The sequence below is a fragment of the Pleuronectes platessa genome, chromosome 9, assembly GCF_947347685.1.
Source record: "Pleuronectes platessa chromosome 9, fPlePla1.1, whole genome shotgun sequence".
Lineage (NCBI taxonomy): Eukaryota > Metazoa > Chordata > Actinopteri > Pleuronectiformes > Pleuronectidae > Pleuronectes > Pleuronectes platessa.
The window spans coordinates 16,543,727-16,554,421 of record NC_070634.1 but is presented as its reverse complement, the minus strand read 5'-3'; the positions used below and the strand labels follow the sequence as shown (position 1 = coordinate 16,554,421).

The following is a 10,695-nucleotide window of genomic DNA, read 5'->3' as shown; positions in this document are numbered from 1 at the left end:
ACCAACCGCTTATTTAACAGACCATTTATTTAACCAACCCCTCCTCAAACTAAACACTCCTTCAACCCACTACCCAAATAACTAAACACTCCTTTAACCCAGTACTCCTATACATAATTACTCATCTAACTAATCCCCACTTTAAAGATGCTCTGTATCTCGGACATACATGGACCATGAATCCTTTGATGCTGAGCCATCAACAAACAACTCCACTCCTGCAGGGACAGTGTCAGTAGTCATAGATCAAAGGAATCTTTGTCTTTCAAAAGTGACGTCTCTCTCTCTCTCAGAATTGGGACATTTCCTCAAACCGTGTAAACATTGAGGTATGGCGAAGGTTCCTCCTTTGCCAAAGGAGACGATGTTGTCATAACTCCACTGTGCCGTGTCCATTCACCACCAAACTTCTGTCTCATGATCTGAGTACAAGCCTGAACAGCTCTGTGTCAATATTTCCTCAGGGTCATCATAGCTACTGATCAGTGTGAAAATGAAGTTGTTATAACATTGTCCAATTGACACAAAATTGCTCAAGCTACATCAGAGACCATACTTGAACAGATGTCTGTATGTAATAATACTTATGGCACAACTTCTGGCAACAGGATATAAGCGTTGTTTCACAACTATCATGTCCCAGTCGGACTGCTCTTGAAGAAAAGACGATTTTATGAGCATTCAATCATCCGTGTCTGAGACGTCGTCGATGTCATTTCTAATGATGTCTGCATGGTTTACGCCAGAGATATATTTTGTTAGAATTTTTGCCTGAATGAAGAGGGGACAAGTTTTTGGCATTTTTACCAGGTTTAGCACAACTTTATTAAAATCACGAGAAACCATAATCTTCATGCATTAGAATAAAACATTTAAGATTACAGCTTCAGCAATTTAGTAGTTTTTAAAACTGTATGCCTTTGTATATTCACATTTTTTTCAACATGACCAAAAAAGCTGTCCTGCTCCCTATTGTCTGCAGTTTCGTTGTATTGAATGAGAAACTATTTAGCAGGTAGAAAACGTAAACACCAACATTCAATTATTTTTAAATCCAACATTTATTTGCCTGTAAACAAAAACTATCTGCAGCATTAGGAGCAAGGTATTTATTACACTTTGTATACTGTCTCACATTCCTGATTCTATTTTCTCCATCTATTATCAAGTCACCAATACAGCTTGTGTATTTGCACTGGCAGTTTCATTTGAGTCACACCGGTGAAAGGCAAAATAATCAAAAGACACATGAAAGAGTGAAATAACATTTATTGCAAAGATGTGTGTAATATTTACATAATTAAATGAACGCATTTTGTAGAGTTAAACTTCAGTTCAGCTCTATTTGAGGAGCTGAGGACGAATAATTTACATCTTCAGAAAGACATCACTAAAAACATATGCACTGGGACAACTTCGCATCATAGATCAAGTGTGCACTGTTTTAAGGAACCTCAACAAGGATTTCCTGAAAAGAAGGCAATCACGTCAAATGCCAAAGTTCATTTGGCCTCTATTCATGATACAGGAGGTGAACTGTGGGACACAAAGCTCCAGAAATGCTCACCAGCAACACGAGTCCAGGGGATGTCTATTATTTAGATAGAAAGGCAGTTCTGCAAAACAATGTCATTTATTTTCCACCCTTCTTTCTGCCACCTTTTGGTATTCTTCCTTTGGGTTTTGCCCCTTTTCCTTTGCCCTTTTTATCGCGTTTGTCTTTCCTCTGCGTCGCCCGCAGGTCTTTCTTCATTCGACCGTCTACTACTTTGAAGACTCCCTTGACGCCGGGGGGCCGGCTCACCTTCTTGCCGGCTCCCTTTTTGGTCACGACGTAAGTGACTTCTCTCTTTTCCTTCCCGATGCCTGCTTTCTTGTAGATACTGATAGAATGCGGGGAAAAAAAGAATAAAAAATCAAATTGAGATTTTATTATTCCTAAAATTAACAGTTTAAAAAGGAGTTAAAATTGACTTGGTGTACAGGTGTAACATCATACCTCTTTAGCTGAGCCATCTTCTCCCTCTCAGTGATGTCCACTGTGTTGACAACTGCCTCTGCCTTCTTCTTTGCTGTCTCCATCTTTTTCAGCATCTGGAAAAGTCACAGAGAAACTAACACATTAAGATCCACAGAAATACTTTGAGTGTTTTTGTGCATCTTAATAGAGATCTAGCTGCTATAAAGATAAAAATAATCTTTAACCTTTAAATCACATCATTGTGGTTTCATCCTCAACTTACCCTCCTCTTCTTCCTGGCCTTGGCTTCAGCCACTCGTTTGATGGGCCGGGCATCGATCTCCTTCCATTTCTGTTTGAATTCGTCCACCATCTCTCTAGTGACGGGTATTGGCTTCTTCCGGTGTTTACGCTCATCGTCCAGAAACCACTCGGGTACTTCCCAGGGCTCGTCAGAGCTAGCATACCTTGAGAAGCAGACAGTTGTATAAGTGAAAACAATACTATTTAGGTATTGATTGGTTTATTTTACTGCTTAGAACACAATAACTAAATCCAGTATTTTCACTGACTCAGGTGGGTTCACAAAACAAGCTGTGCGACGACAACATGTGCGATAGATATTGATCAGTGTAAAGAGGATTTTGTAGAAACTGACTGTGGTAAGTTTTAAATATGAACAAAGCAAAACCACAAGAATATCTTTAAAAAATGATGAAAATATCTTTCATCCCAGGTCAAATTCTTCACATTGAGACCTCTAAAGATGGCTCACAATCAAACATGATCCTTGTATTTTCACACATTTTGGAAACTGGTGAGTATTTACTGGAGCAGGATGTTTATGCAGGATTGACTCATTAACTACAGGTCCCATTTTCACCATAATGAAGGAAAATGTCACCCACAGCAAACTTGAGTCATATCTATAATTTATATACATAATTATCAGCAATAGACAGATGATACAGAATAATCCAATAAAAGGTTTTAGATACTTGTCAGTGGAATTAATTGATTGCTGATCACAGTCTTAGTGTGGGTTAATTGACACTGTTAAAAATACAGAAATCTGCTTTGTGAGACAGTTGGACTCAGACAGAAGCTACGCACACTATGAAGCACCACCCACCTGTGAAAGGAGCCGTCCATCAGGTCTCTGGCGGTTTTCTTCGACGTAGCGATCTTACAGCCGAGGGCCAGACCTTCAGCATTCAGGATCCTGGCTTTCTTACCTGAGGGGCACAAAACATTCACACATCCATGAAGTTAAACTCTCACTGAAATGTATTAATTTGGTTAAAAAGCTTCTTATGCTGACATGTCTAGTTTTAACTCTAGTTTCTCCAGAACATTTCATCGGAAATATACCCTATTCAAGTAGGAATTAACTTACTGGTGCTCTCTACAGGAACAACCTTGAGGTCGTCATCGGCCTCTCCTGACTTCCCAGCAGCCCCCTTCGCCTGCTTCATCTTAGAGATCTCTCTGGGAAAAAGCAGGTAAATTGTTTGTACATTGGTTATTTGTGACATAATAGAATCTAAGCTTGTTCATTCTATTCAAGTTCTACTCATCGAATAATATCATTCACAAAAAGCAGATTAGACAGGACATGAGGTCATACTTCTCATCATCGCTGCTGTCGTCTGAGTCGCTCTCCTTCTCAGCTTCCTTCAAAGGTCCCGCCTTTTCCTCCTCTGGCTGAGGAGCAGCAGGAGCAGCAGCAGCTGACACCACCTCCTCTGCCTCCTCCTCCTCTGCCTCTGCCTCCTCCTGAGCTTTCCTCTTTTGGCTTTTTACTGAAAAAGGTCCCAACTTTTAATAATTTTCAAAGACTCCTAGATGTAAGAGAACTAATATTCTCATCATTCTTGTGTCAGTTACCTGTCTGTTGGTTCTGGAGCAACTCAGTGTGTTGGAGCTCACTCTTTGCATCTCCTTCCAGATCAATCTCAGAGAAGATGCCCTGCAGAGAAAGAGTGGGTCAAAGGTCAGACATCACACAGAAATCGCCTCATGTGCAGGTGTAAACCATGAGAACGATCAGTAACAATGTGCAAGAAGAAGCAGATTACCAGTCGCACTACAACATCAATCTGCAGAACTGTCAACATACCCCTGACACCAGGGCTGTGCATGTTGTGTTGCATTATGGGAAACAAACCTTGCTGAACCACAGGCTGGTCTCTCGCTCTTTCTTCTCATCCTTTCCCTCCAGCTCCACTAGCAGACCACTGTCCTTCCCTTCATCCTCCTCTTCCTCAGCAAACTGTACTCTGCAAAAACAAGTACACAAATCAGAAACCATATTCAGGAATTATTGAGGGTATGAACTATGTGAAATTAAGACATTTTCTTCAGAACATGGGCCAAATATTCCCTCTTTAATTTAACGCTTGCTGAATTTAATACAGTTTACAGATGAAAACAAATAGAAACAAATCTGGGAATCGGGTCATTTATATCAAAAGCATGTACTTTGCAAACATTGAGGGTTAGGGTCATTTACAAGTTGAAGGCTATTGAGGGAATATATTCAGATATTTTTCTACACAAATACTTATATTTAAAAATACATATTTTAGGTTTCAGACTGAAGCTTCACACTTAGGCCAGTGTTGCCGTGCTATTACTAAAACTATCGACAGAGGCATTGACTTATTGGACAAGACTGGGACTAACTTTCAGTTTGAGACTCAAAGAAGTTGCAGTAATCTTCTCCCATGTGTCTGAGATGTCAAATCCAAACCACAGCAGCAGCTCGTGTTTTTAAGCAGTTGGAAACTTCCTGGTCTGAGCAGCTACTTACTTCTTCTTAGGGGCCTTCGTCTCCAGCTCTTTCTGTCGCTGCTCCACCTCCTCCATGTCATCATCATCTAAATCAGAGGCCAGGGACATTTGATCTGCATCGTCTTCTTCATCCTCAGACAGGTACATGTCATCATCTTCATCTGGTAGATTATCCGCCAGCTGCATGTCCCCCTTGGACATATCAGTCAACACCTGATGGAGAGAAGTTAAAATAAGTTGGTACTAGGGAAGAGTTCTGCTGCTTCACAGAGAAAACTGGAGCAAGTCAAATTTAGTGGGGGTTCAGTGTTAGTTTGACTTCGGTTCGGACGGGACGGGGGGGGGGGTCTCTTCAAAACAATAGGTCGATTAAGTTACCGTGACTGAAATATTAAAAATGAAGGTCTCCAAACAGATAAAATAACCCCTGGGCCACCTGACGCCTGTTCTACAAAGAAAGGTCAACATACTAAGGAGTATCTCTTAGTTATCTGGGTTCATTAAGCCTGCATTGTCATAGCAGCATATTCTAAAAGCAAAGAGCAAACTATTATATCAGACAAATACAAATAAGTTAACACACGTTTCAGGCCTAAAGCAACCACTGCGAAATGCTGTTCAAACTATTTTGATGTGACACGTTAATGTATTCAATATATACGTATTAAATAGTGACAGTGAGCGCCCTCTGCTGGCTCACAAGGCAAACTACCTCAGAGTCTGATGCGCCTCCTTTCTGTATAATCTGTATGAATATGAACTATGAAAAATAAGTGATGCTCCTACTGTGTGAACCAAAACAAGCTTATATCACTGCTCCATCATTACAGCACAAGTGGGTCTCATTTCTGTCACAGCAAAGCAAGTTAGGTGATCAGCGTATGTTACCATGGGGATTTATCCAGGTTAAACCCACAGTTAAAACTGATGTTAGCACACGGACCACAAATCCTGCATCGTGATAAAACCAGAAAAATCCACGCGAACTTCACAACCAGATGGATTAAAGTCTACCGAGAAAACAGGTGACTTTAGTTCAGAGATCACATCAGTTAACGTGGGAACTTTGTTACCTTTTGCTTCTTGACGGTTGCGAGAGAGAACAGGCATGTGTCGTCTGTGTCGGCGATGGAGACGCCCGGCAGGTCCATCTTCAGCTCCACCCTCTCCCTCAACTTCCTCCGCTCTTTCAGCAGCTTCTTCTTCTTCCTGATGGAGCAGATAGGATAAGATGAGACAGTTATACAAATCTGTTTTCTTGAGAAATATCAAATCACAGAGTAATGGAGGATTTCAGACATTTTCACTAAATCCACCTGCAATAATATTACTCTTGGTTTGAGGGTTCTGTTGTTTAGACACTTTTCAAAATGACAATCCAGACAAATCTCTGGTGTTAGATAGACACTATGACTTATCAATTGATTAAACTTTTCCACAAGATGAAAGTTCAGGAAAGACTAAAAGCGTTTGTCATACCGTCTGAGCTCAGACACTTCCTCCGCTTTCAGCTCCGCCAGTTTCTTCTCCAATTCCTCCTCCTCCTCCTTTTCCTCGTCGTCCTCCACCTCTTTCTTCTGTTCGGGCTCGTCGTCGGACTTACACTTCTCTTCATCAGAGCTTAAGCTGAAAACAAAGCAGAGAGGATGTTTGATCAGCTGAGGCAAATCCTTGCAAGGACAGAACAATTTTTTGTAGACATGTGTGAAGATGCTATAAAGACGTGTTTACTTGAGCTCCGGGTCCTGCTCTTTGGCCGCCTTCAGTTTCTTGGAAAGGAATTTCCGTAGCTTGGTCCTCCAGCTCAGCAGCAGGCTGCAGAATACACACAGAAATACCTGAGTCAATCATTTTTATCTGCACTATTTCCATAATAATAATAAAGTAACAGCATTGAACGAATGCTAAAGGGTGTTTTAATATGTGATTTCTTCCTACTGCACGTCAAGTTTTTGATGTGTAACACACTGTTGTTGTCTAAAAACAAACACCTGAGCGGGGACAGATCGGGGCTTACCGGAGCTCTTTACGGCCCAAGACTTTGATGTCACTACAACACTCCTTTATCTCAACGCTGGTGGCTGAGTGAGACTCCAGGTCTTCGTTATCGAAGCTGATCTGAAAGAAGAGGACAGAGTGAGGACGGCAAGATGGGAGAGTTTTTAATAAGACTGATTTTTTTGTCTCTTCAATGCATAGATTGACAAGTCTAATCAAGTTAGACTGAGCTGATGTTTCCCTGGTATTTAACCACATCTTGTTTCCCTCAAATTACTCAAACCCTATGAGAGCAGAGAAACTGGGGATTATGTGAATGTCAAACTAAAGCTCCTTATAGAGGCTACATCATGTGATTAAGTGAAACCAAAAGACTTTCAGTTCAGTTGAACAGGTCTCGTTTGTAAATAACAGACTCATATCTCGTGGCCACAACTTATATTCATCACCTTCCAAATTCCAACGTGGCTACGAGTTGAATAAACGTGAATTAAATTAAAATCGGCCTTCTAAAGTGTAATGTTACCATATTATCACCAGTAGAGGTGGTGTGGAATGTTCATGTGGGTGCAGGTCTCTAATTTGGAGAAGATAATTCCTTCGGAGTGGGTGACGGGCAGATGAGTTAAGCATATGTGTGGATTCAGATGTCGTCAGAGCCGAACAGCGAATCTCTAACGTGCAGATATCTCACCTCACTGGCTTTGCTCAGGAAGTCAATAGGGTTCTCCGCTCTGAGAAAAGAGGTCACTGTGAAACTGTGGTAAAGAGTCAGATCTCCGTCCGTGTATCCCTCCGCCTGGAATAGAAGAAGAACTGCTTGGTCAGTAATGGAGACAATAAATGAACCAAAACTAGACTGTTCACAGGTGCTCCTCTAATTCTCCTTCATCCCTGCAGTGAACTTGCCTTCGGCTTCTTGACAGGCATCAGGTCCTTCACAGTTTTGGCCAGAACCTCCACCTCCTTAAACGCATATTTGGCGTCAAAGAACTTGCTGTCGATTTTATCCGGGGCAAGGTAACCTGGAAGGGGGACAAAAGGAGTTTTTAAACACATAGGCTCTTCCTTTAGGGGGTAGATTAAAATCCAGTCATCATAAACTGTTCCTGACCCTGACAGACGACAAAGATCTCAGCGGACTCATTCCTGGATGCCTGCGGCTTGGTGGCCTGCACCTTCTTGAAGAACTGCTGGAAGATCCAGAGGAGCGGCTGGTAATCCTTGGAGCGGAAGACCTTTGTGACAAAAGTGCCACCTTTGACCAGATAGTCACAAGCCAGTTTCAGAGCCATCAGCGTCAGGTGAGCTGGAGATGAAGAACATGTAGACGTGTTAGGTTCAAATACCTTGGATTCTGACAACTTATTGAGACTTTTATAAAATACTCCTAGATCAAGAGACAGGCAAACTGCAGAGGTGCTGTAATTGTTAGGGTAGTTTCTTACAGATTAGTTATGTACCAGTTTGCTGTGTCTTTATTGTACTTAAGTTTTTGGAGTCTTCATTCAAAATTTTAAGCTTTTTCTATATATTCCTAACGATATTGGAACTTGTAATCCAGACAGTTGGTCACATGACACTGTCCCAGTGTCCCTGCTTTAGATGAGACCTGGTTCTGTGATCATGTCTGAGAATAACTAATAATACTTAATGTTGATAAATGATTAAATGTTCTATTACAATTCGTTATTTCATGGACTGTTGGGACTTTAAGTGACATAAATAATAATAAATAAATAAACACTGACATCAATAGTATGTGTTTGAGTCCGTTATATTTTTTCGTTGTTTCAGTCTAATGTCCTGATTCTTTGGGTGTACGAACCTTGAGTGAAGGCGTCATGTGACCAGTTGGCTCCCACATTCGGGGCTCCATCGTTTAATACCACATCCACCTTCCAAGTCTGCAGCTGCTTTTTTATAGCCTGCATATAAGAAACATGGTATCTCACTTAAAAAAATCTATTTTAAGAAGAACTAGAATACAGTTTGTGATTTTAAAGAAGTCTAATCTTTTGAAAAACAGTACATGTACATTGCATTAAGAAGTAGTGTGATGTGAAGAACCGAAAAATCTATTTTTTTTAATTTTATTTCTTGCATTAAACTGATCACTGTTTGAATTTCAGCAACTCACCTGTCTGCATTTCTCTGTGGTGATGTCTTCTTGCAGCAACACCACATTAGGAATGGGCTTGATGGGCACCAGGTCAACACCTGACAGGAGGAGACCATTTTAAAACATTCATTTGCATCATCTTCATCACAGAGTCTTCCTGAACAAATAAATCAGACCAGAGCTAAAACTATATTTTGGTTAACTATTTAATCCATTGAGGGTAAATTGTCAACTATTTCCAAATTCAATTGAGTGCATTGATCTGCCAATTACAAAGAGCATTTCCCCTTCCAGCCTCTGAAATGTAACTTAATGCTGATTCAAACTAAAGATATTTGAATATGAAAACTTAAACTACGATACTGTCTGACACTTTAAAAAGGAAGATGAAAGCAAATGTGACCTTAAAGACAATATGAGACTCACCAATAATAAGACTTGACACGGGCATAAAGTTTGATGCTACCTGCAACCTACAAGGAGAAAGGTAATCAGTGTCTTTAGTCACGTTCACAACATACATCGCTCTTTTGTTTCTCTAGGCAAACATTACAAATGCACTTGGCAGTTAATTAGATACATCTGGCAAAAACCGCAATAAATCCTGCATTCACGAAGGTCATTAGGTTCAGATGTGTTGATTTAACCATGTGACAGGTTTACTGTGGTCAGTGGAGCTTCTGATCTGTGTTGCATTGTACAGTGAGATGTTTCTGATATTCAGTCTTCCCTTGTTGATATAAATAACATCATGAAGGCAGGGTTCCAGAAATCTGGACTGCTCAATTAACTCCGGTGTAATCTCATTTCTACTCATACCATTTAATGGAACATAGCTTTTTGCCCTTCACAATATGTCCTTATATTTATGTACATAGGGTTTTTCTACTTGCTCGTGCAATCATCCTGTGCAACTACACTTTTTGTAAAAACCACTACAGTGAAAGTTGCACTTTATGTTAAGCTTTTAATTTTAATAATTCTATTACCTTTTTTCCCCCTTACATTGCATGTATCCTATTTACATTGTAAATATCACTTTTTTACATTTCCCTATGTTTACTTATTACAACCCATTTCCCCATTGGGTACCTAACAATCTGCCAACTGAGAGTGCATTGACTTTATGTTCAGGGTTAAGATTAAAATCTGAGTAAAGATCTGTTTTGACATCATGTCAGCATCACACCAGATGTGTTCCTGCTTGTCACACATATCATCTGTAACTACATCTGGTTAAAGAGTGAAATCTGAGAAGAGGGCTGAAGTTCCCACATGTTTGACTTGAACACACATGCATGGTTCCCAGTGAGGATGCACTCATGTCAGAGATGTCGCTCACCATCCTCCCGGAGCAGCGCACAGGTCCACCAGGGCTCGGGCTTTCTGCAGAAACTGAAACTTACGGTTGAGCTGGATGAGTTTGAAGGAGGAACGAGAACGATAACCTGGAGGGGGAAAAAACACAACACCGGGTTATTCGACTTAACTAGCAAGTGTGCTAAAGCTAACATCAAGCTGAAGTCGTGAGTTGTGTTTCCTGAGAGTCACACTGTACCTGTTTCTTTGGCCAAGTGGTAGAATTTATCCTTTCGCGTCTTTCCGACTTTCAGCTTCTTCCCCATGGTTGTTTTTTTACGATCAGCGCTAACACAGAATCTTACACGTTGTCAGGACTCACAGCAGCCGCAGGAAAACAAAACACGTGTTCCTGCCTCGGTGCGGAAGTTCTCACCGAGCCACCGGAACCCTTTCTTCTTCGTCTCAGTTGTTCCCGTTGTTCACAGGACGCTGCTGCCACCTGCTGCCTGCAAGTCCAACT

The 10,695-nt window shown here is 40.9% G+C and overlaps 1 protein-coding gene across 1 annotated transcript; it reads right to left on the bottom strand.

Moving 5' to 3' along the window:
* Positions 1 to 1,251: 1,251 nt before the first annotated feature.
* On the bottom strand, positions 1,252 to 10,626 carry ftsj3 (FtsJ RNA 2'-O-methyltransferase 3). Its single transcript, XM_053431085.1, has 21 exons — positions 10,432 to 10,626; positions 10,216 to 10,321; positions 9,300 to 9,346; positions 8,892 to 8,971; positions 8,580 to 8,679; positions 7,866 to 8,060; positions 7,661 to 7,776; positions 7,446 to 7,550; positions 6,771 to 6,871; positions 6,485 to 6,568; positions 6,233 to 6,379; positions 5,827 to 5,962; positions 4,773 to 4,966; positions 4,128 to 4,239; positions 3,848 to 3,929; positions 3,588 to 3,762; positions 3,357 to 3,448; positions 3,093 to 3,195; positions 2,244 to 2,427; positions 2,000 to 2,094; positions 1,252 to 1,883 (listed from the first exon to the last, which is right to left on the bottom strand). The coding sequence occupies exons 1-21, from the start codon at positions 10,496 to 10,498 to the stop codon at positions 1,634 to 1,636; spliced, it is 2,571 nt and encodes an 856-aa protein (XP_053287060.1). The 5' UTR covers positions 10,499 to 10,626; the 3' UTR covers positions 1,252 to 1,633.
* Between the last annotated feature and the right edge of the window lie 69 nt (positions 10,627 to 10,695).